Source organism: Thalassophryne amazonica, chromosome 4 (assembly GCF_902500255.1).
Source record: "Thalassophryne amazonica chromosome 4, fThaAma1.1, whole genome shotgun sequence".
NCBI classification, from domain to species: domain Eukaryota; kingdom Metazoa; phylum Chordata; class Actinopteri; order Batrachoidiformes; family Batrachoididae; genus Thalassophryne; species Thalassophryne amazonica.
In genome coordinates, this window is record NC_047106.1 from 24569443 (window position 1) to 24594699 (window position 25257).

At 39.8% G+C, this 25257-nt stretch overlaps 1 protein-coding gene across 1 annotated transcript in view; it reads right to left on the reverse strand.

The window, feature by feature from the left end:
- Positions 1-25257, reverse strand: part of LOC117509531 (Down syndrome cell adhesion molecule-like protein 1 homolog) — a 351476-nt gene that overhangs the window by 110605 nt on the left and 215614 nt on the right. Inside the window, 5 exon segments of the mRNA XM_034169262.1 lie at positions 5933-6232; positions 9421-9606; positions 9609-9695; positions 11243-11521; positions 11648-11794. Coding sequence (XP_034025153.1) covers positions 5933-6232; positions 9421-9606; positions 9609-9695; positions 11243-11521; positions 11648-11794 — 999 coding nt within the window.

Genomic DNA, 25257 nt, shown 5'->3' on the forward strand with positions numbered 1-25257 from the left:
GAGAGCAGTGCAGCACCCCCAAGTAGTAATTGTAATTCAAGCGATGACCCTCAGACCTTACAAATGACACTGAACAAGTACATTTTCAAGTGAGCTACACCTAGAAGAGAAGAAGGACCTTTATTATCATTGTACAAACAGGACTACAACGGAATTTGTCCTCCGTACCTAACCATCCTAATTACAGTTAGACACAATCCAACCACTAGGAGCAGTGGGCAGTTATAGTCTGGTGCCCTGGCACCAACTCTAGATGACCTGACCAGCTCGATGAGCCGCTGCAAAAACTTGACTATGCAAGTTAACTATCTTGGGCATATTCACTTAAAGTGTCCCTGCCACGCCATGACGTTTTACATATTCTTGAAGAATAAAAAAAGCTTTTTTCCACATGTTGGTCTTTGTTTTTTTTTTACCATAAAATTACACTGAACAAGGATGTGACGTTTTGTTACTCATCTGAGAATTTAAATTTACTGCCTCCGAGGTGACCTACTTTTTTGCTGCGACGGATGTGACGTCATTCGGTACATGTGTCGCAGCGCCGCTCTGTTTACAATACGGCAGACATGGACAGTGAGCATAGTGCATGATTATAGCGAAGATTTAAGTGACATATCGATTGTTTTTGAAGATGAGGAAGTCTCTGATGAAGATATTAACGGTGTAAATAATGAGCAGCTCCAAACTGTGTATGTTTCCAGCCAAACGCGACAGAAAGAGGATGAAGCGCAGCTGTCAGCAGCAGCATTGAAGAGGATGATATAAGCTGCTGAATGGTTTGTTCATCACCACTTTCTTATAATGATCATTTATTCCTGGCACGGTGTGTTTGTGTATGAAAAAATTATTTGAGCAGCACAGCGTGCTTAAAATCAGGAGTTTGTTCTAAAATCACTGAAAATAAAGTTTCTGTATATTCTGTATATATTAATCATTTATAAGTCAGTTTCTTGTGATTGCTAATTCTTCACTTTTTTATTCAAAGCAATGATTACAAATCTTTATCTGAAAAGCTGTAGACCCACATGGGATGGGGGAAAAGATTTCTAAATAAAAGAAAATTTTTACTTTCTATATCTGTTGTCAATTTTATCAGGCATAATATTGCAGAAAAATATTTATGCTAAATGGAGACTTTCCTGTCTAAAATACACATACAGAACATCTGTAATCATAAATTGTATCCACATCTAATCTACTTTGAATGAACATAAGTCTGAACAAAAACAGGCTGTTCAGTTTACATGCATATGTATATTTGGAAAACACAAAAATGTCAATGTTCTGGGTTTTTTTTCAGGTGCTCATGTGAACACAGTCAACCAGCCGATGCCACTCGTGATCGAGTCTCCTTCTCATATCAGGGTCAGCTTTGTAGGTAAGTTGTCTATGTTATCTCAATAACACCCTAACTTTCAAACAGCATTTTTTAATGTACAACCCCTGGCAAAAATTATGAATCACTGGCCTCGGAGGATGTTCATTCAGTTTTTTAATTTTGTAGAAAAAAAGCAGATCACAGACATGACACAAACTAAAGTCATTTCAAATGGCAACTTTCTGGCTTTAAGAAACACTATAAGAAATCAGGAAAAAAAATTGTGGCAGTCAGTAACGGTTACTTTTTAGACCAAGCAGAGGGAAAAAAAAAATATGTAATCACTCAATTCTGAGGAAAAAATTATGGAATCATGAAAAACAAAAGAACACTCCAACACAACACTAGTATTTTGTTGCAACCACCTCTGGCTTTTATAACAGCTTGCAGTCTCTGAGGCATGGACTTAATGAGTGACAAACAGTACTCTTCATCAATCTGGCTCCAACTTTCTCTGATTGCTGTTGCCAGATCAGCTTTGCAGGTTGGAGCCTTGTCATGGACCATTTTCTTCAACTTCCACCAAAGATTTTCAATTGGATTAAGATCCGGACTATTTGCAGGCCATGACATTGACCCCTATGTGTCTTTTTTGCAAGGAATGTTTTCACAGTTTTTGCTCTATGGCAAGATGCATTATCATCTTGAAAATGATATCATCCCCAAACATCCTTTCAATTGATGGGATAAGAAAAGTGTCCAAAATATCAACGTAAACTTGTGCATTTATTGATGATGTAATGACAGCCATCTCCCAGTGCCTTTACCTGACATGCAGCCCCATATCATCAATGACTGTGGAAAGTTACATGTTCTCTTCAGGCAGTCATCTTTATAAATCTCATTGGAACGGCACCAAACAAAGGTTCCAGCATCATCACCTTGCCCAATGCAGATTGAGATTCATCACTGAATATGACTTTTCATCCAGTCATCCACAGTCCACGATTGCTTTTCCTTAGCCCATTGTAACCTTGTTTTTTTCTGTTTAGGTGTTAATGATGGCTTTCGTTTAGCTTTTCTGTATGTAATCCCATTTCCTTTAGGCGGTTTCTTACATTTCGGTCACAGACGTTGACTCCAGTTTCCTCCCATTCGTTATTCATTGTTTTTGTTGTGCATTTTCGATTTTGAGACATATTGCTTTAAGTTTTTTGTCTTGACGCTTTGACGTCTTCCTTGGTCTACCAGTATGTTTGCCTTTAACAACCTTCCCATGTTGTTTGTATTTGGTCCAGAGTTTAGACACAGCTGACTGTGAACAGCCAACATCTTTTGCAACACTGCGTGATGATTTACCCTCTTTTAAGAGTTTGATAATCCTCTCCTTTGTTTCAATTGACATCTCTCGTGTTGGAGCCATGATTCATGTCAGTCCACTTGGTGCAACAGCTCTCCAAGGTGTGATCACTCCTTTTTAGATGCAGACTAACAAGAAGATCTGATTTGATGCAGGTGTTAGTTTTGGGGATGAAAATTTACAGGGTGATTCCATAATTTATTCCTCAGAATTGAGTGAGTCCATATTTTTTTTCCCTCTGCTTGGTCTAAAAAGTAACCGTTACTGACTGCCACAATTGTTTTCTTGATTTCTTATAGTGTTTCTTAAAGCCAGAAAGTTGCCATTTGAAATGACTTTAGTTTTGTGTCATGTCTGTGATCTGCTTTTTTTCTACAAATTAAACACTGAATGAACATCCTCCGAGGCCGGTGATTCCATAATTATTGCCAGGGGTTTTATTAATGTTGTTTTAACTTCTGTTTTAGGACTTTGGTGGTAACCCTTCATTTGAATGAAAATGCAGGGAGACAACAAAAGCAGACAAAGCAAGAGAGACCACGGTTCAGAATATACTTTCCTTAGTGGAAAAGAGGAGGATACACAGTGAGAAAGTTAGCCACATATCCAACATCTGATATGTGGAAAATGAAAAGAAAAAAAAAACCAGATTGTTATTTGTAGATTTTACATAGCATGATAAAATTAATAAAAAAAAACAATTTCACATAAGTTTCACATTGTTTCATTCAAATGAGAAATGTTTTACAGTTTGTTAAACATTTTATTCAGTCTATGTGAATGACATAGCAAAAGACGTTCTTCAGATCTGCAAAACACCAAACCGACCAGAAATCCCCACCAATGATCCTCCTCCACTGAGCAACCAACGTGAACGGACAAAGCTGAGGCTGATGCTGCCAAGCAGACCAGGTACCACCGATGAGCCCAACCCCTCACTCCAGAGGAGGAAACTGGAAGCCAGTGTAGTTGGATGATGGTGATGGAAAAGTAGTCCTTATTTTGAATACAACACAAGCTGGTAGTGGCAACCTTCTGTGCCATCCCAAGTGTCCCTAGCACAACCGCACAAATTGCCGATATGCGATATGATGATACTTTCTGCAACAAAAAATAGCATGGATTGATGTTCAAAACAACAGTTCATTCTTTTTGTATTTGAATATTTTTTACTTTTTTCTATAAACCATGTAAATGAAACTTTATAATTATTTCATTGTGCTGACTTGTACTGTGGAGCATCACATAGGCATAGTGTGCCACTCTGAGGACATCTGCATCCAAACACACAATCGAGAATCTAGCCAGCTGTGTGACACATTGAGGATTTTAGCCACCACGTTGCATCTCCGCCAAGACTGCAGAAATTTCCCTGCAACAGCGAGACTCTGTCACGAGTGGCATCGCCTAACTGTGTTCACATGAGCACCTGAAAAAAAAACCCAGAACATTGACATTTTTGTGTTTTCCAAATATACATATGCATGTAAACTGAACAGCCTGTTTTTTGTTCAGACTTATGTTCATTCAAAGTAGATTAGATGTGATACAGATTGATTACAGATGCTCTGTGTGTGTATTTTAGACAGGAAAGTCTCCATTTAGCATAAACATTTTTCTACAATATTATGCCTGATAAACAGATGACAAGAGATATAGAAGTAAAATTTTCTTTTATTTAGAAATCTTTTCCCCCATCCCATGTGGGTCTACAGCTTTTCAGATAAAGATTTGCAATCATTTGCTTTGAATAAAAAGTGAAGAATTAACAATCACAAGAAACATTTATAAATGATTAAATATAACAGAATGTACAGAAACTTTATTTTCAGTGATTTTAGAACAAACTCCTGAGTTTAAGCACGCTGTGCTGCTCAAAGAATGTTTTCATACACAAACACACCGCACCAGGAATAAATGATCATTCATAATAAAGCTGGTGATGGAACAAACCATTCTGTGTCCTCCACAGTGCTGTTGTTGTCATTCCATGACAGCTGTGCTTCATCCTCTTTGTCGCGTTTTGGCTGGAATGTACACGGTTTGGAGCTGCTCATTATTTACAACCGTTAATATCTTCATCAAAAACTTCATCTTCTTCAAAAACAATCGATATGTCACTTAAATCTTCTCTATAATCGTGCACTATGCCTTCGCTACCCGTGTCCGCCATGTTGGTAAACAGAGCCGCGCTGCGAGACATCTACTCGAATGACGTCACATCCGTCGCAGCGAAAAAGTAGGTCAACTCGGAGGCGGTAAATTCAAATTCTCAGATGAGTAACGAAACATCTAAATACTTGTTCAGTGTAATTTTATGGTAAAAAAAAAACAAAGACAACATGTGGAAAAAGCTTTTTTTATTCTTCAAGAATATGTAAAAACGTCATGGCGTGGCAGGGACCCTTTAAATTGACTTGCATTTATACTGCCGAGTATTGTCTCATGTCTAATTGCAAACTATTCACATTGGTTTGGAACAGTTTATAGCAGAATTTAATAAAATTGGGTTGTGTAGTGTGGCTCATCAATATGCCTATTTGGTGTCAAGAGCAACACATTCTCACTCAAACCCATCGTATTTTGATGCAAAACCATTTTTGAACAGATGTCAATATGTGAAAACTGGGTAATCCTTCCCTGCCATTTACTGATGTGCAGGGCAGCACTAATCCTAATCATAACCCTAACCCCAACACGGATACATGCTTATGGAGAGAAATAACGCTTGCTGAAAAAAAGGCTTTTCCCCAGGCATCACTAAATGGGGCAAAACGGCTACCTAAGGTGTCAAGAACGATGCAAAGGGGCACTAACCAAGCATAAAAATGTGATGAGCTGGAAGGAGAATGTGTAGTCAAGACAGCATTTGATCAAACGTTAAAAACAATTTCACAGGTAGCAGTTTCCCAAAACTGAAATAAATACAAAAGATCAGCACAGATTCTGCAAGCATCTTTTCAAACCTTCAAACGATCCAAGCAAATCCACTGATTGGGGCAATTACACTAAATTTTCCTCAGATTATTGGTGACAACAAGTCAACAATTCTTTGGCGACAGTTTGCAAGAAACACTGACTGAATGAGACTGAAACATGAAACACTGACTGATGCATATAACTCAGGGAAAGAATGAGGTGATAGAGGCAGATAAGCAGAAGAGTACAGGATCGGACATGGGTTAAGGCAAGGGGAGGGGTCAGGCTTTAAGAAGCCTCTGTATGACTGATATTGAAAAGTAGACAGGCACCTCTTACGTTTATGCGCGCTTGGTACTCGGCACTACCGGCCGAGTTGCGTGCGGCGCACCGATACACTCCTCCATCGCGAATCTGTGGACTGCTGATGTTCACATGGCTCACAGTGCTGCCGTCAGATAGTGTGTATTGACTGGCTCGAATGCGTGACAGGTCGCGGACCACAGGCTCATCGTCCAGGGTCCAGGTGATGGTGGGAGGAGGAGCTCCTTTAGCAGCACACATGAGGGAAAACGGCTCACCAGGGACCACCACCCTCTCGCTGAAAGAGGCGACGATACGTGGTGTACCATCTAAGAAACAATCAAGGGAGAAAAGAAGCAGTGTGAGAAGTCACGATGACAGACAGGGACACCCCTGGTGGCTCCAGAACATACATGAGAAGAATCCATACAACAGACTGACATGCAGCTGGCAATGCTTCTGCAAAAATTTCTGTAACGTGAGTCATAAAATACAAAATAAATTGTCTTTGCCAGGTATATGAAAGGTAGCACAAAACCCACCTGTGATAAAAATCTGTTTGACTCCAGTGTTTACAACGGTAGAGTAGACTGAGGTGGAACGCATACATGGTATCCAAGGGAGAACATTCCTGTTTCTCAGATTTTGACAGTCAGAAGTCATAGAGAGGCCCGCAGGGCCGAAGCCCATGGGCGGGGGGTCTGGGGGCTGCTTTAGGCCCCCAGAAGCCAACGGTTTCTAGATAAGCTCAGAATGCATCTGAGCATCCAGAACAGTAACTTTACTGTTTTGAGAAGACCATAAAGTGGACAGCATTTGACTTATGCAATTTGAAACTGTGGATATAAGTACTTTATTCTGAGAATAGCCAGCATTGATTTTATTAACATCCTGGTGTAAATAAGGTATCACCACATGTGTAGAACTCAAAAAGAATGATAGGCTGAGTTTTCATTAAAAAACAACTGCAATGTGGTAAAATGTATTCATAAATATGAAAGAACAGGCTCTTAATAATTATTAACTATCGCATACTGTATTTTTTTTCTCAAGATTTATTTTTGCATAAGTTTGAAAAAACAACAGATCATAAGTTTAGGATAAATTACTAATTTAGCAGGGGTGGTGGCCAAGTGGTTAATGCGCTTGGTTTCAGTTCAGAAGGCTCCGGGTTCAAATCCCACCCCTGCCACATTTCTCCATGTAATGTGGAGTTGCGTCAGGAAGGATATCCGACGTAAAACCTGTGCCAATTCAACATGCAGATCCAACTTGGATTTGCTGTGGCGACCCCGAGTGCAAACAAGGGAGCAGCTGAAGGGACTTACTTTACTTATCATTAATTTAATTTTCGAAGTGGCACTAATGACAACACTCATACTGAACATAATTTCGCTTGCATAGACTGATTTTGGAGAGCAAGCAATAATTGCAGATGGCTTCTGAGGTCTCAGATAGCTTTTCTGATTTCCTTTTCTAACTTTGAGAATTTAGTAAATTAGCATATTGTCCATTGATACAATGTGTAGACACTAGTCCCTAGAGGCAACTATTTTTGGTTTCAAATCTGGGCAAATGCAGTCCCAGAAAATTCCGAATGTGACAAACAAGAAACGGTGTTGTAAGAAGTCCAATGCTGCTAAAAATACAAACTTGCAGAAACAAAGATACTATTCTGACATGGTTTGTACATAAGACTGGCATAGCATGTTTCAAGTACACACATATATGTCAGAAGGTGGGGGGGACATACCATATTCTGTCCCCCTGGTTGAAAAGGTGGGGGAGACATGCCCCCCTATCCCCCACCAAATTGCACCCATGTCTTTATTTATCTGGCTCTATGGTGTACGCAAGCATCTGTACGACCATAGAAATGCCTCATAGTTGTGCATGTTACGTTTATTTTAACTGATGAAAAGTTACTGATGAAACATTTTCCAAAAGTGGATAATTGAACATTTCTAAAAAAGAAAAGAAAACAAATACAAACTGTGTCAGCGCAACCAGAAGCACTGGTGATTATGATAACTGTGTACGGCTTGAGCTTGTATTTTGGATCTTTTATATTTTGCCAGAATATTCAATATCTACCTCTTTATTCATTTTTAATACTGGAGCCTCTCCCAGCACCATCGTTTTATTTCATTGATAAATTTAGTATATACTGCTTCATTGTCATGTGAGTTGTTTCCAGTGGTTTGCATTGTTCAAGGGCACTTCTAAACCTGTTCAGGGATGGTGGACAACTCTCCATGGTGGCACATTTACATAGAGAGTACAGGGTGTAGTATCGAAACCCAAAAACCAAATCTTACCCTTAATCGTGCAAATGACCTCACAATGAGTATAGATATAGATATTCTAGACACTGATTAAAACCAGGACATAACTATGATAATCCTGAAACAAACGCCATGAAATTAGCAGAATCACTGTCATGCCTCAATTCAAGTACAGATTTTAGCATATTTTTTAAAAAATAAGTACAAATGAATCAATTTTGTAGCATCAAACATTTAATCAAACGTTCATTTATTCATCAACAAGAATAACAAATGCTTTCATGAAGTGTAATTTAAAAGCAAGAGAGAAGAGAGATGGATTTTCTGAAAAATAAAATGTGAAATTTCAGCTAGAGTTGGCTGACAAGATGAGTGTTTTGTCTCCTTCTTATAGGGTCACACTTAGACTTTATGCACTGCATTTTCTTGCTATTTAATAAATTTGGACATTTGATTATTCATTCATTTTCTATACCCGCCTACTCGAATCAAGGGTCAGAGAGGGGCTGGAGCCTATCCCAGCAGTCATAGGGTGAATGATGGGGGTAGAATGCCAGTCTATTGCAGGGACACGTGGACAGACAAACACATTCACAACCGGAATGCTCACTTACGTGCATGTCTTTGGAAGTGGGAGAAAGTCAAAGTACCCAAAGGGAACCCACGCAAACATGGGGAGAACATGCATCCCAGGACATTCTTGCTGTGAGGGAACAGTGCTAACCACTAATTCACCATACTGCCTGACATTTGATTAAACATTTTGACACAAAATTGGCTCATTTACATTTATCTATGAAATACTTAAAAGTGTGTATATTTTAAAGGTGTTATCTTCTGCAGGACCTCCTGTCTTGTGCACCAGCATGGATTCCCAAAATCTCCAAAATTTCGTGTATAATTTCTTGTATTGTCTATTGTGTTAGCAGCATGGCCCAAGCAGATGGTCACCCTTTTGAGTCTGGTCTACTTGAGGTTTCTTCCTCAACATCAAAGGGAGCTTTTCCTTACCACTATCGCCTGTGTGCTTGCCCTAGGGGTTGGTAAGGTTAGACCTTACTTGTGTGAAGCACCTTGAGGCAACGTTGTTGTGATTTGGCACTATATAAATGAAATAATTAAATTAAATTAAAATTTTCTAATAAGAACTCAGGGTGCCGATCAGGGTGAGCAGGACAGTGGTGTAATAAACTGACTTCTGCACAAGCAAGGCATTGCATTTCTATCCTCACCTTCCAGCAGTATGATGGAGAAGTCCTGGGCAGTCTGTCCTTTGCGTGTGGCAAAGCACTGATACGCTCCTGAGTGTCTCTTTTGAGCAGCAGAAATGTACAGCGTCTCGTTGTGTGCCCCCTGGATAGAGAAATGCTGGTTGGGCAGGACAGGTTCTGTATTACGGTACCAGGAGACAGTGAAGTGGGGGAACCCTGGACGGCACAAGACAGGATGACGGTACTGCTGATCCCAGTCTTCAGATTCTTGGGTGACAACGTGACCCGCAGCGGCTCTGGAGACGGGAAGAGGGAATAAAATTTACAACGCAAGGGAAAGGAGAACAGAGGAGCAGATATCTTATAAATGAAGATTGCAGACACAAACAAACCCTTTATGAAATGTCACTCATGCCTTTACATTCACAAATATTGGAAGCATATTACGCTGTGTGTGTCAGGCCGTGCACGGGTTGTGCATGTTGCCGAATACAAATAATGTGAGCTGAGCTCTGCTGCGCTGGCCGGGCAACACAATCATGATGTGGTCGGGTGGGATTGCATACTTGTTTGCATCTTATGGCTTTTGTCAATGCTGCTGCTACTGTGTGTGTGTGTGTGTGTGTGTGCTAAGCAGAGAGAAAGCTGAGACAGAAAGACAGAAAGGGGAGAAAATGTCAGTGAGCAATAAATCAGCTGGTGTTATGAGCTGCAGGCGGCTGTGTGCATGTGACAGTGCATGTGCAAGACACTCTTCGTGGACCGTGAGTGTATTATAACGTGTGTGTGTGTGTGTGTGTGTGTGCCCGTGTGTCCTGTCACACGAGGTTTGTGGGTTGTGCAGTGATGTGTCCTTTGGCCAGTCTGCCTGATGTCCACAAGCTTCACCTTTATCCTTTGAGTTCCATCGCCTCCCGTTTGCTTTGCGTTGTGCCATTTTGCATCGCATCCTCGTCCCGTTCATTCAATCACATTAAGAAATAGTCTCTCTGTCTTTCATTCCATCTCTCACATACTGGATAAACATGGCGATAGCCCCGGCTGCTCCGTAGCTGTAGTGAAACCTTGGTGGGGTTTGAGTGCACGGCGGGGGGAGCATGGTGTCCCTGGAGATCAGCCTCACGTTCAGTCCAGACGAGACCCGACACGGGGCCAGGTCACGGCCAACAGAGCTTGAACAATGTCTCCATCCGCTCAGTTTGTGACCCAACATCACATCCGTGACTTCAATCCGTGTAAATTCATCGCCCCAGCTGTGTCTGTGAGCCTACACCAGGAATCCAAAATCATGTGCCGTGTGCAGCCAACATTCTGCTGATTTTTAATCCCAAACACATGACTGACTAACAGTCCTTGTAGAGTTTACGTTGCTGAGTACCCAATCTTAAAAATAACCAAATTAGATTACTACTTACTGCAATGCAAAAAGGTGTAACATGGAACATTGTCGAGATTAAAATTTAATAAATAAAATCTCTGGACATCTTAAAACTCACATCACCAACAAAAACACTGACAGGGTTCATTTCACAACTTCGACTGCATGACTCTGGCATTTGACTAGTTGGCCACCCACCTTACTCTTTGTACTTTGGTACCAACATTTGGCTGGTAAGAAATGTTACAACAATAATATCATCTGATCTGTTGATAAAAACTTTCTGGACCATCAGGATGAAAGCTTGTATGTCAAGCGGATCCAAGGGCTACAGCACCACCACAAGAAATGTGCTTGGCCCTCAATGGGGATGATTTTCGATTAGGCAGCGAACAATTGAGATAAACTGTGCATGTTTTCTCCCTTATTCAGATATGAATGACTGAGACTAACGCCTTTCCTCACCTATGACGTTAAGGTGACCTGTCACCTCTTTAGAGCCAAAGCTGTTGGTGACCTCACAGATGTAGTTGCCGCTGTCCTCAAGTCTCAAGTCAGAAATTGTGAGGCCAGTGATGCGCCGCGTCCAGCGTGAGTCTGCAGGTAATGGCCGCCCATCCTTTAGCCAGCGGATGGTGGGGTTTGGATATCCAGATGCGATGCAAGGTAGTTCCACATTGTGCCCCACCTGCACCTCACTGGACTGAAAACTGTCCAGCACTGACGGGGTGGACTCCGTAGGGTCTGCAGGTTATACAGATTAAGTAGTGGTTGGAAGCGGTACTCCAATAACATAGCACCTTACAATGACACGTAAAACCGTTGTTCCTCAGAAAGGTAGATTTGTAACATTGGAAACTTTCTGCGTACCCATAACAGAGAGCCTGGCTCCATTGCTCTGGCGAGTCTCTCCACTGTACTTGTGTTTTGTGATGCAACGGTAGGTGGACAGAGCATCTTCCTTCTGCACTTCTGAGATATACAGAGCACCAGATGAGGTCAGGAAGAAACGGTTACCTGTGGAGGACAGCGAGAAAACAGCAGGGAGAGGAGCAAAGCAAAAGTTAGTCATTGATACTAACAAATGCTCTTCTCTCCCATCTCCACCATCAACCATCAGGCTCAAACTGTATTCATCAGGAGGATTAGCTGTATCATCACTCTCCAGTATTCCTTTGCACAAGGTTAACTGGGTGCTGTAGGAAAAGACAGTCAGATGTCATAAAATATCCAGCTCGATTCGGGTGGAATAATCTCAACTCTCAGAAGATACTTGTGCGTTTGCATTACGAACAGCAGACAGGAGCATCTCCTGAACACTTCCACTCTCCCTTCACAGTGGGTGAATGTTCAGCAGCAGCATTTAAGGCAGTAGGTAACATTTCAGCTCAGTCCAAGGCTTTGTAAGAGCCTAAGCATGTATCTGCTAAAATGCTGCAAGTATGTTTTCCACCCCTTCCAATTTGAATGAATGAATGATTTATTTGGAGTACAAATTCAGCACACAAAACTCCTTATCAAAAAAAAAAAAAAAAGATTTTACAGTAGCGCATGTGGCCAAAAGGCTGTAGTCAGAAGCAAAACCTTATATACACCCACCCCTATATATACATACATCTATATATCTATATATACATGCATATATCTATATATACAGGTGAACCCCATCCTGACCAGGCCCGCATAATCACAGGTACACCGAAATCAAAAATCTTTAATTGCTTTATTATATGGTAAACAAGAAAATTGAGTTTGTCAAACATACTAAAACTGAAAAATCAATCTCAAGTTTCAACTCTTTATTATTACTGTCATACTGCACCAACTAACATCCCATTGATCAACTGGAGATGCCTGTTAAGTCCGTGACGAAGAGTCATCAGGCTTGTTTTCTTATAAAGTTCGCCATTCGCCTGTCTAGCTTCCGCGTAAAATCGACCGAGTACTCTGTCAAGCATCCGTCTGTCATAAGTTTCAAAGTTGGGCGCATTTCCCTTTTCAGTGACATACTTGCGAAACAGGTTGGCTGCTGACTGTGTATTTCTGCAGGTGTTCTTCGCATGTTTTTCGTGTAAAATTCGTTTTAAGTCAGCGTCGCTAACAGACACAAACCTGTCTTCTGCCATCTTGTCAACAAACTGACAGCCAAAGTACGCGTTGTATCGCGTTATCTGATTGGTCGTTATCGATAGAAGGCGTTGCTCAATTAACTAGCGCTACGCTGCACGCAAGGTGTACTCATTTCGCACGCGCAGTCTACTTGGCTCCACCAGCGGTCAACTCGGCATGTGGTACAGCTCAGAAAGTGGCGAATGGGCCATTCAGAAGTTGGCAAAATCCCATACCATATAATAAACTCATTTATTAACATTATCAGACTCAAATTATTAACACAATAGCTCAAAAACAATATATGCCATCATTGTATAGGTCACAAATTAATAGAACATATAGTGAGGACAAGCACTTTCCAGTTAGGTGAATTTCGGTGCATCAGATCAATTGAATAACTGATTTTGTTTTGTCTCTGTAATATCACATAGTTGTGCATTGTTAGTAAATTTGTTTGCAGGTGATACTGAGTTTGCACATTTTTATTTCCGCCAAGGACGTAATAAAATCATTTGTGTTTACTTATTTATTTGTCTGTCTGTCTGTTAACAGAATTACGTCAAATCTAGTGCAACAATTTTGATGAAATTTTCAGCACAGATAGATAGTAGGCCATGGAATAGTCCGTTAAATTTTGGAGGTGATCCAGATTCCGGTGTCACCAACTGAACGGTCCCCTCTAAAAATTGGTTCACCTTGCCTTCATTGTGCCTTCACTGCGCATGCATCTGAGACTGACTCTGAGTCTGACTCTTGACACCAAAGTGATCAAAGGGGAATCATGTGATCAGATGACAAATTAAAATCTCTTAAATCATTCTAAAGTCAGTTTTAAGCAGAAACGAGGTGATAATTGGTGAATCGCTACTGATGCTCCAAAGTGACGTAGGCGCAGCAGCAGCACGTCATACTCAGACATGCTGCTGTGGTGCTCTGATCGCTTCCCCCATCTTTTATTATGAAATAATGCTGAATTTGTGTGCAAATGATTGTTGTACAAAAGCTTCACGTCTGTTGCTGAGATAGATAATGACTGGAGTACAGTTTTAAGCAGAAACGAGGTGGTAATCAATGACTTGATGCTGACGCTCAGACATGACGTATGTGCAGTGAAGGCAGGGGAACCAATTTTTCATGGGGGACCGTTCGGTCCGCGACACCGGATCCGGATCAAGATTTCACTTTATATAGGCTTTGAAGGATTACGTCAAAACTACTTCACGGATTCTCACCAAATTTGCAACAAAGATAAATATTAGGCCATGGAAGACTCCACTGAATTTGGGAGGTGATCCGGATCTGGATTCTGGATCAACATTTCACTTTATATAGGTTTTGGAGGATTATGTCAAAACTACTTCACGGATTCTCAACACATTTGCACCACAGATAGATATTAGGCAGTAGTGGGCACAGCTAACCAAAAAGTTAGCTTCGATAACAGATAATCAGCTAACTGAAAGGTTATCTTTTATGGAGCTAAACCGATAAACCACCCCAAAAATTATCGGAAGCTACAGGTAACCGATAACTTTCATTATTATATGGTATGTGATTTTGCCAACTTCTGATTGGCCCATTCGCAACTTTCTGAGCTGTACCACATGCCGAGTTGACCGCTGGTGGAGCCAAGTACACCTCGCGTGCAGCGTAGCGCTACCCAATCAAGCGACGCCTTCTATCGATAACGACCAATCAGATAAAGCGATACAATCAATCAATCAATCAATTTTTTTATATAGCGCCAAATCACAACAAACAGTTGCCCCAAGGCGCTTTATATTGTAAGGCAAGGCCATACAATAATTATGTAAAACCCCAACGGTCAAAACGACCCCCTGTGAGCAAGCACTTGGCTACAGTGGGAAGGAAAAACTCCCTTTTAACAGGAAGAAACCTCCAGCAGAACCAGGCTCAGGGAGGGGCAGTCTTCTGCTGGGACTGGTTGGGGCTGAGGGAGAGAACCAGGAAAAAGACATGCTGTGGAGGGGAGCAGAGATCGATCACTAATGATTAAATGCAGAGTGGTGCATACAGAGCAAAAAGAGAAAGAAACAGTGCATCATGGGAACCCCCCAGCAGTCTACGTCTATAGCAGCATAACTAAGGGATGGTTTAGGGTCACCTGATCCAGCCCTAACTATAAGCTTTAGCAAAAAGGAAAGTTTTAAGCCTAATCTTAAAAGTAGAGAGGGTGTCTGTCTCCCTGATCTGAATTGGGAGCTGGTTCCACAGGAGAGGAGCCTGAAAGCTGAAGGCTCTGCCTCCCATTCTACTCTTACAAACCCTAGGAACTACAAGTAAGCCTGCAGTCTGAGAGCGAAGCGCTCTATTGGGGTGATATGGTACTACGAGGTCCCTAAGATAAGATGGGACCTGATTATTCAAAACCTTATAAGTAAGAAGAAGAATTTTAAATTCTATTCTAGAATTAACAGGAAGCCAATGAAGAGAGGCCAATATGGGTGAGATATGCTCTCTCCTTCTAGTCCCCGTCAGTACTCTAGCTGCAGCATTTTGAATTAACTGAAGGCTTTTTAGGGAACTTTTAGGACAACCTGATAATAATGAATTACAATAGTCCAGCCTAGAGGAAATAAATGCATGAATTAGTTTTTCAGCATCACTCTGAGACAAGACCTTTCTGATTTTAGAGATATTGCGTAAATGCAAAAAAGCAGTCCTACATATTTGTTTAATATGCGCTTTGAATGACATATCCTGATCAAAAATGACTCCAAGATTTCTCACAGTATTACTAGAGGTCAGGGTAATGCCATCCAGAGTAAGGATCTGGTTAGACACCATGTTTCTAAGATTTGTGGGGCCAAGTACAATAACTTCAGATTTATCTGAGTTTAAAAGCAGGAAATTAGAGGTCATCCATGTCTTTATGTCTGTAAGACAATCCTGCAGTTTAGCTAATTGGTGTGTGTCCTCTGGCTTCATGGATAGATAAAGCTGGGTATCATCTGCGTAACAATGAAAATTTAAGCAATACCGTCTAATAATACTGCCTAAGGGAAGCATGTATAAAGTGAATAAAATTGGTCCTAGCACAGAACCTTGTGGAACTCCATAATTAACTTTAGTCTGTGAAGAAGATTCCCCATTTACATGAACAAACTGTAATCTATTAGACAAATATGATTCAAACCACCGCAGCGCAGTGCCTTTAATACCTATGGCATGCTCTAATCTCTGTAATAAAAGTTTATGGTCAACAGTATCAAAAGCAGCACTGAGGTCTAACAGAACAAGCACAGAGATGAGTCCACTGTCCGAGGCCATAAGAAGATCATTTGTAACCTTCACTAATGCTGTTTCTGTACTATGATGAATTCTAAAACCTGACTGAAACTCTTCAAATAGACCATTCCTCTGCAGATGATCAGTTAGCTGTTTTACAACTACCCTTTCAAGAATTTTGAGAGAAAAGGAAGGTTGGAGATTGGCCTATAATTAGCTAAGATAGCTGGGTCAGTGATGGGCTTTTTAAGTAATGGTTTATTACTGCCACCCTTAAAAGCCTGTGGTACATAGCCAACTACAAGATAGATTGATCATATTTAAGATCGAAGCAGTAAATAATGGTAGGGGCTTCCTTGAGCAGCCTGGTAGGAATGGTGTCTAATAAACATGGTGATGGTTTGGATGAAGTAACTAATGAAAATAACTCAGACAGAACAATCGGAGAGAAAGAGTCTAACCAGAATACCGGCATCACTGAAAGCAGCCAAAAGATAACGATACGTCTTTGGGATGGTTTATGAGTAATTTTTCTCTAATAGTTAAATTTTGTTAGCAAAGAAAGTCATGAAGTCATTACTAGTTAAAGTTAATGGAATATTCAGCATCAATGAGCTCTGACTCTTTGTCAGCCTGGCTACAGTGCTGAAAAGAAACCTGGGGTTGTTCTTAGAAGTGAGTAGAAAGATGTCCTAGCTTTACGGAGGGCTTTTTTATAGAGCAACAGACTCTTTTTCCAGGCTAAGTGAAGATCTTCTAAATTAGTGAGACGCCATTTCCTCTCCAACTTACGGGTTATCTGCTTTAAGCTACGAGTTTGTGAGTTATACCACGGAGTCAGACACTTCTGATTTAAAGCTCTCTTTTTCAGAGGAGCTACAGCATCCAAAGTTGTCTTCAATGAGGATGTAAAACTATTGATGAGATACTCTATCTCCCTTACAGAGTTTAGGTAGCTACTCTGCACTGTGTTGGTATATGGCATTAGAGAACATAAAGAAGGAATCATATCCTTAAACCTAGTTACAGTGCTTTCTGAGAGACTTCTAGTGTAATGAAACTTATTCCCCACTGCTGGGTAGTCCATCAGAGTAAATGTAAATGTTATTAAGAAATGATCAGACAGAAGAGAGTTTTCAGGGAATACTGTTAAGTCTTCTATTTCCATACCATAAGTCAGAACAAGATCTAAGATATGATTAAAGTGGTGGGTGGACTCATTACTTTTTGAGCAAAGCCATAGAGTCTAATAATAGATTAAATGCAGTGTTGAGGCTGTCATTCTCAGCATCTGTGTGGATGTTAAAATCGCCCACTATAATTATCTTATCTGAGCTAAGCACTACGTCAGACAAAAGGTCTGAAAATTCACAGAGAAACTCACAGTAACGACCAGGTGGACGATAGATCATAACAAATAAAACTGGTTTTGGGACTTCCAATTTGGATGGACAAGACTAAGAGACAAGCTTTCAAATGAATTAAAGCTCTGTCTGGGTTTCTGATTAATTAATAAGCTGGAATGGAAGATTGCTGCTAATCCTCCGCCCCGGCCCGTGCTACGAGCATTCTGACAGTTAGTGTGACTTGGGGGTGTTGACTCATTTAAACTAACATATTCATCCTGCTGTAACCAGGTTTCTGTTAGGCAGAATAAATCAATATGTTGATCAATTATTATATCATTTACCAACAGGGACTTAGAAGAGAGAGACCTAATGTTTAATAGACCACATTTAACTGTTTTAGTCTGTGGTGCAGTTGAAGGTGCTATATTATTTTTCTTTTTGAATTTTTATGCTTAAATAGATTTTGCTGGTTATTGGTGGTCTGGGAGCAGGCACCGTCTCTACGGGGATGGGGTAATGAGGGGATGGCAGGGGGAGAGAAGCTGCAGAGAGGTGTGTAAGACTACACTCTGCTTCCTGGTCCCAACCCTGGATAGTCACAGTTTGGAGGATTTAAGAAAATTGGCCAGATTTCTAGAAATGAGAGCTGCTCCATCCAAAGTGGGATGGATGCCGTCTCTCCTAACAAGACCAGGTTTTCCCCAGAAGCTTTGCCAATTATCTATGAAGCCCACCTCATTTTTTGGACACCACTCAGACAGCCAGCAATTCAAGGAGAACATGCGGCTAAACATGTCACTCCCGGTCTGATTGGGGAGGGGCCCAGAGAAAACTACAGAGTCCGACATTGTTTTTGCAAAGTTACACACCGATTTAATGTTAATTTTAGTGACCTCCGATTGGCGTAACCGAGTGTCATTACTGCCGACGTGAATTACAATCTACCAAATTTATCGCTTAGCCTTAGCCAGCAGTTTCAAATTTCCTTCAATGTCGCCTGCTCTGGCCCCCGGAAGACAATTGACTATGGTTGCTGGTGTCGCTAACTTCACATTTCTCAAAACAGAGTCGCCAATAACCAGAGTTTGATCCTCGGCGGGTGTATCGTCGAGTGGGGAAAAAACGGTTAGAGATGTGAACGGGTTTGGCGGTGTACACGGGGCTTCTGTTTAGGGCTACGCTTCCTCCTCACAGTCACCCAGTCAGCCTGCTTTCCCGACTGCTCGGGATCTGCCAGGAGGGAACTAACGGCGGCTAAGCTACCTTGGTCCGCACCGACTACAGGGGCCTGGCTAGCTGTAGAATTTTCCACGGTGCGGAGCCGAGTCTCCAATTCGCCCAGCCTGGCCTCCAAAGCTACGAATAAGCTACACTTATTACAAGTACCGTTACTGCTAAAGGAGGCCGAGGAATAACTAAACATTTCACACCCAGAGCAGAAAAGTGCGGGAGAGACAGGAGAAGCCGCCATGCTAAATCGGCTAAGAGCTAGTAGCTACGCTAACCTAGCGGATTCCTAAAAACACGCAAAGTGAATAATGTGTAAATAATTTAGAGGTGATTCAGCAGAAGGAGTGCTTTAGTTAAGGCACGTAAAGATTACACTGGGAAACAAATCGTAATCTAGATAACTAGATCAATCTAACTGCGCAGATTAAACAGCTAACAGATACAGAAAAACACCGCTGTGCTCCGGAACAGGAAGTGATACAATACCAAGTGAGGTATGTATAGAACTGTGAGCCTACTTTGGCCCGCTTCGAGTTGCGTCGTGCATCGTCATGACGACGCCGTGTACACAATGAAGTAAAAACTAAGGGCACAGAAAAAAAAAAAAAATGCTGCTGGCTGCAGCTGCTCTTCGGTCTTCTCTCACAAATGTGTTTAAATAGAGTCCATAAAAGTCCTGCTCACAGACTGATTGTCAGAGACAGGACATGTCAACGTTCAGTAAAAAGTCCGGACATCTCCAGTCCACTCACGGACGATTTGTTTGTGGGCGCACATGTGAATAATTAAAAGAAAAAAAAGGCTGCCTGCGCTCCTTGCTCTCCACAACTACGTATCTCATCACTGTGTTAAAGAAAGGACATAAGTCCTGCTCACAGACCTGGAGCTCAGCACAAGAACACATGGGTGATTCTTAGACTACAGGCACTTATTATGTCCTTTGATCATATTGTATGAAAAACAGAAAAAAGGGGAAATTTCACACTTTTATAGTTATCTTTACAATGAAAGTGTAAGAAATTTGTTCTAGTAGTCTATGATGACTTTTTCACCTTTTTTCAGCATCATTATATGCAAATATTGCCGTTTTGTGCTTGTCCCACACCCAGACTTCTGATCTTCAATGATAAAAATGAATGGTAAAGAAATGTTTTTTTCTAATGTTTTAAAATATCTCTGAATAAAATATCAGTAAAATAATCAAAACATAACTGGGTATTCAATGTCATACAACTGTTGTGATTTTTTTTTAAAACAAAATGTAGTTGTCCCACACTATTGCCGTAATTTCCACCACAACACTGTAATGTCCCTAAACAGTTTGTATGAAAGATTGTTTGGGTAGTTTCTATGGAGATAAACAGTGACATCAGAGCACATGTATATAGCGCCAAATCACAACAAACAGTTGCCCCAAGGCGCTTTATATTGTAAGGCAATGGTGTGGTGGAAATTACATTTACAAGGCCAATAGTGCCCGTAGTTAAAGAATCACCCACATATAAAGTAGAAGATAAATCAGAGTGCACAGTCTGTCTGCAGCGCACACCTGACGCAGACATTCCTGCGTCGTCATAACACCACAGGAAGTTCGAGGCAGCCCCGGTGTAGAGATTGTGCTCATGAAGTATTTTGGACCTGTTGGTGCAGTATGACAGTAATAATAAAGAGCTGAAACTTGAGATTGATTTTTCAGTTTTAGTATGTTTGACAAACTCCCAATTTCTTGTTTAGCATATAATAAAACAGTTATAGACTTTTGATTTCGGTGTACCCGTGATTATGCGACTTGGTCAGGATGAGGTTCACCAAGGCCTCGGTGAACCCCATCCTGACCAGGTCTGCATAATCATGGGTACACCAAAATATTGTCTCCGGTACACTTGCAACTAACAAGCTCATTCGCTTCTGGTAGCATCAAAGGGGACCACAGATCCAAACAATGAGTCAGCACTTCTGTCTTTGTGCACCCTGCCCACTGCTGGAAGCTCCTGTTTACTACATAGCTTGTAGCAGTGAAGCAGCTGAGAGGAGCAGCAAAGCTCAACTCTCTATGCAATAACAGTGTCACTGTGAGGCGGAGGTCTTGGATAATAAAGCAGTGCTGACTTATGGTTTTGAAGAGTAAATAAAATTAATACAGATAGAATAACTCCAATGTCAATTCTGTCATTTGTACAAAGTTAAAATATAACATATATCTTTTAATTTTAAATAATGCACTAATTCGAAAGTTTTGTAACAAATACAGACAGATGCCAAAGGGACTATGCGTAAATGAGCCTCCGCTAACACTGATTGGTTGACTCATTCATTCTATGTAAAAACTAACATGTTAATATGAGGTGTGTCTGTTGGTGTTTACATATAAATGTGCTTTTGTAAAATATGCCATTTTTTTTATCTGTTAAAAAAAAAAACATTTGCAAAAAGTCATATAACCGGGGTCAAAATAAATAGAACACTGCCATCTACTGGTCCCCAGATGCTTAGTACTTAGGGCGAATACTGCCATTATGGCGAATACTACCATGAACACTACTGGCCAGTAGATGGCAGTAGAGACCCTGAAAACTTGCAGTTTTCATGCAGGTTAATTTATTATTCCAAATAAAAAATCCATCCATGTCTGCTATGTTTAAGATGCATGGAATTTAATAAACGCAAACCGAATTTCAGACATCTTATATATATTACTCTAGAACATAGAGGACAGTCAGTGTTTGACAAAAGCAAGACGTTAAAAGAGCATGAAGCATTGCAGCTCACAATGATTCAAACTGAAAATAATGGAGAAGAAACCTGAACTTCTTTGGGCATTTTTACATAAAACAAACACAATAACAACGTCTATAAACCCAGAGAATATATTCATGAGAGTTTTAGGCACAATATACAAAGGGTTTAATGCTGTTGTCTGCGTGGAGCCTGATCAGAGCGTCGCAAATGCATTTCTCCTGTCGTGAATGTACTGAGATTACCCATAATGCACTTTGTGGAGACACACTGTCCACACTAAAACCTTCAAAATTAGTGCATTACTTTAAAACTAATACATATATCTGATATTTTCACTTTATAAAACTTCAGTTGTGATGTTAATTTAAATAAGTTGTCCAAAATTAGCTTGGTTAAAATTATAACCAGAAGTTAAAACTGTATGCCTCTGGATGGCATGGGTGATATTGCCAGCACATCCATATGGGGTCAAAAGAAATGAGCTTTTGTTTCTGTGACCAGTGCTCCTTTGCTTGCAGATGATAGAGCAGTTTCTCCTGGAATGAGCTTTTCTCTTTTTGCAGAGGATAGAGTTGTGCATCTACTGCAAAACATTTAACAGGTAGATACTCAAATCTTTGATTTCAGACTTCATAAATGTTTGTAACTGTTAAGCTTTGTTCACAACACCTGCAAAAAATAGGTTAGCAGTCTAAAATTTATCGGAAGATAATTAGTCCGCTGATGGTTTTCAAAGTTATCTGAAAAGCTAAACTGATAATGAAAACATTAGCTTCGGTAATTATCGGCTAGCGGATTAACTGTGCCCACCACTGATATTAGGGAATGGAACACTTCACTGAATTTTGGAGATGATTTGGATCTGGATTGGTAGATGTCAGAAATCTCGGCTTGCTCTTGTTATGCATGCAAACCATTGGCAAATCAGGTTCTTAGTGACCTATATTATCCTGCTTAAAGAATGTGTCATATGATCCCTTTAGCCTCCTAGGGCCTGGCATCCACATATGTGGACATGACATTTTTGGTTGTCTAGACCATAATACATAAGTTTTGTTTCATGAGAACCTCCGGGTCTTAGGAGGTTAAGAAACATTTATATTCCAGAAAAAAAAAATGCTCTTCTACGAGGGAAATGTATGAAACTACTTTTCCAAAGGCCAAAACCAGAGTGGATAGGCAAACACATGGAGGTGAGATGTGATGTCACTCCATACACTAAAAATAATTAAAAAAAAAAGAAAGAAAGAAACTGCTTCAACCGGTAACAAATAAATGAGGTTTGTTTAAATTAAGCTAATTAGTTGGCATAAATATTACTTATTCAGTTAATATGGAGCAACTTAAATCATTGGATTATTCCCAATTGAAGTAGTTTTTTTTAGTTCAACAATGTTGTTTTTTCAGTGTTCACAGAATAAACAAAGACAGATGAGAAGATGAAATAAAGGGAAAATAAGTTATTGCAGGTGTTAATAATTGATGTGTCTGTGTGCTGTGGTAACAGCGGATTAGCGTAATTTTCATTTCACGTCAGTGACTGTTTGCGCTGCCCGTGATTTATCAATATGCCAATAGAGAGAGCACGTGTGGGTGCACGTGTACGTGACAGAGTAGAGAAAGCAGACACTGAGTGTATTTATGGCCTTATTTCTGTATTCTATTCCCCTAAAGGCTTATTTCAGTCAGCCTGCACTTTGCTGTAGATCGTTGGGTTGTGTGAGCGCTCAAACTGTGTGAACTTGCAGAAATCAGGTTGGTGATGTTTGAATGGTTTTTGCAATGTGCATGAAATGGGTGCATTGAGGAGTACTGGAAATGCATGCACGAAAATTGCAACACACACACACACACACACACACACACACACACACACACACACACACACACACACACACACACACACACACACACACACACACACACACACACACACACACAAACAGAGCTGCAGCTGAACACCAGCTGACATCTTTTTAATCTGAAAGCCTTCAGGTTGGAGGTGTTGTGTGTGTTGATGAATCTTTGGCTTCAGATCTGTTTGGGCATGCCAGATTTTTTTGCTTGAATATTAATTCATGGCACTTTAGATTTTCATTGAGAAAATGAAAGTTGTGTATGTTGTGTATATACGTACACATCTGTAGACATTATTGAGGATTTATTTCATTCATTTAAAAGAAAAACAGAAAAGCAAAATTAACAAAACATTACAAACCATTGAACAAAAAGGAGCAGTTTGGAAGAAGTCATATATTCTGCCCCTTTTTTACAATACAATCTTGCAAAGCATCATCAATCAACATCATTGCATTTCTATGACTTTGTCACATGCCACCGACTTCTTTCCTAATTTTAACCATTATTTAAAAGACTACATCCCTAATAGATTACATTTTAAACTTCAAACATTCTAAACATTATTAACATTACATTTTTGGCTTTGTCACAGCCCACTGACTTATTTCATGGTTTACGAAATACATCAAGTTTAATACGTTTTAAAATAATTTAAGCGACCTTGATTCTTTGATTTCTTTGTTGAGGTTGTTCCATAATTTTACACCATTCACTGCAATACTCCGTTCCTTTATCTTGGTTCTGAATCTTGATTTTTTTAAGACTTCTATGCCCTTCAAATTATAACTACTTACTCTTTTATCAAACATATTTTGAATGTTTATTGGTAAGATATTGTTATTCGCTTGGTACATTATTTGTAGTAATTTCAAATCAACTAAATCATGAAATTTAAGTACCCTATACTTAATGAACAATGGATTAGATCTCTAAATCGACTGTTGCCAATCACTTTTAAAGCTCTTTTTTGCAAAATAAATAAAGGTTGTGTATAAGTTGTACATGTTGATCCCCAGATTTCTACACAATAAGTCAAATATGGAACAATCAATGAATTGTACAATGTTAATAATCCATAACTATTTAATGAATATTTAACTTTATGCAAAAACAGCAATGGCTTTCGCTATCTTTCCTTTTATGTAATTATGTGTGACTTCCATGTAAAATCTTCATCAATCATAACTCCTACAAATTTCGTTTCTTTTACCCTTTGAATGTCCATTCCATCTATTTTTAATGACACATCATTTTTTAAACTCTGTCATTAAACAATATGAAATTTATTTTATTAAGATTAAGTGACAATCTGTTTATATCAAACCAATATTTCACTTTTTCCAACTCTGTATTTATCACTTGTGCTACTTCCTGTATATCTGATCCAGAGTAAAATAATGTTGTATCATCAGCAAATAAAATGCTACCAAGTACATTAGATATATTCACAAAATCATTGATATACAAAATAAACAGTTTGGGTCCAAGTACCGACCCTTGTGGTACTCCACACATAATATTACACAATTCTGATTTAGTATTATTTATCTGAACAAACTGTTTTCTATTTTCTAAGTGGCTTTTTACCCACTGATGTGCAATCCCTCTTATTCCATATTGTTGTAACTTGTGAAGCAATCTTGAATGATCGATAACATCAAAAGCTTTTTTCAAGTCAATAAAAACACTTACCATATAATTATTATCTATTGCTGTTGATATTTTCTCTGTTAATTCCATAATTGCCATAGCTGTCAAATGTTTTGTTCTAAATCCATACTGAGCATTATTTAAAATATGATGTTTCTCAAAGAATTTATCCAACCTTGTCACAAAAACCTTTTCCATAATTTTAGAAAACTGTGGAAGCAATGACACTGGCCTGTAATTTGAAACGTTATGTTTGTCTCCATTTTATATAATGGGACTACCTTGGCAATT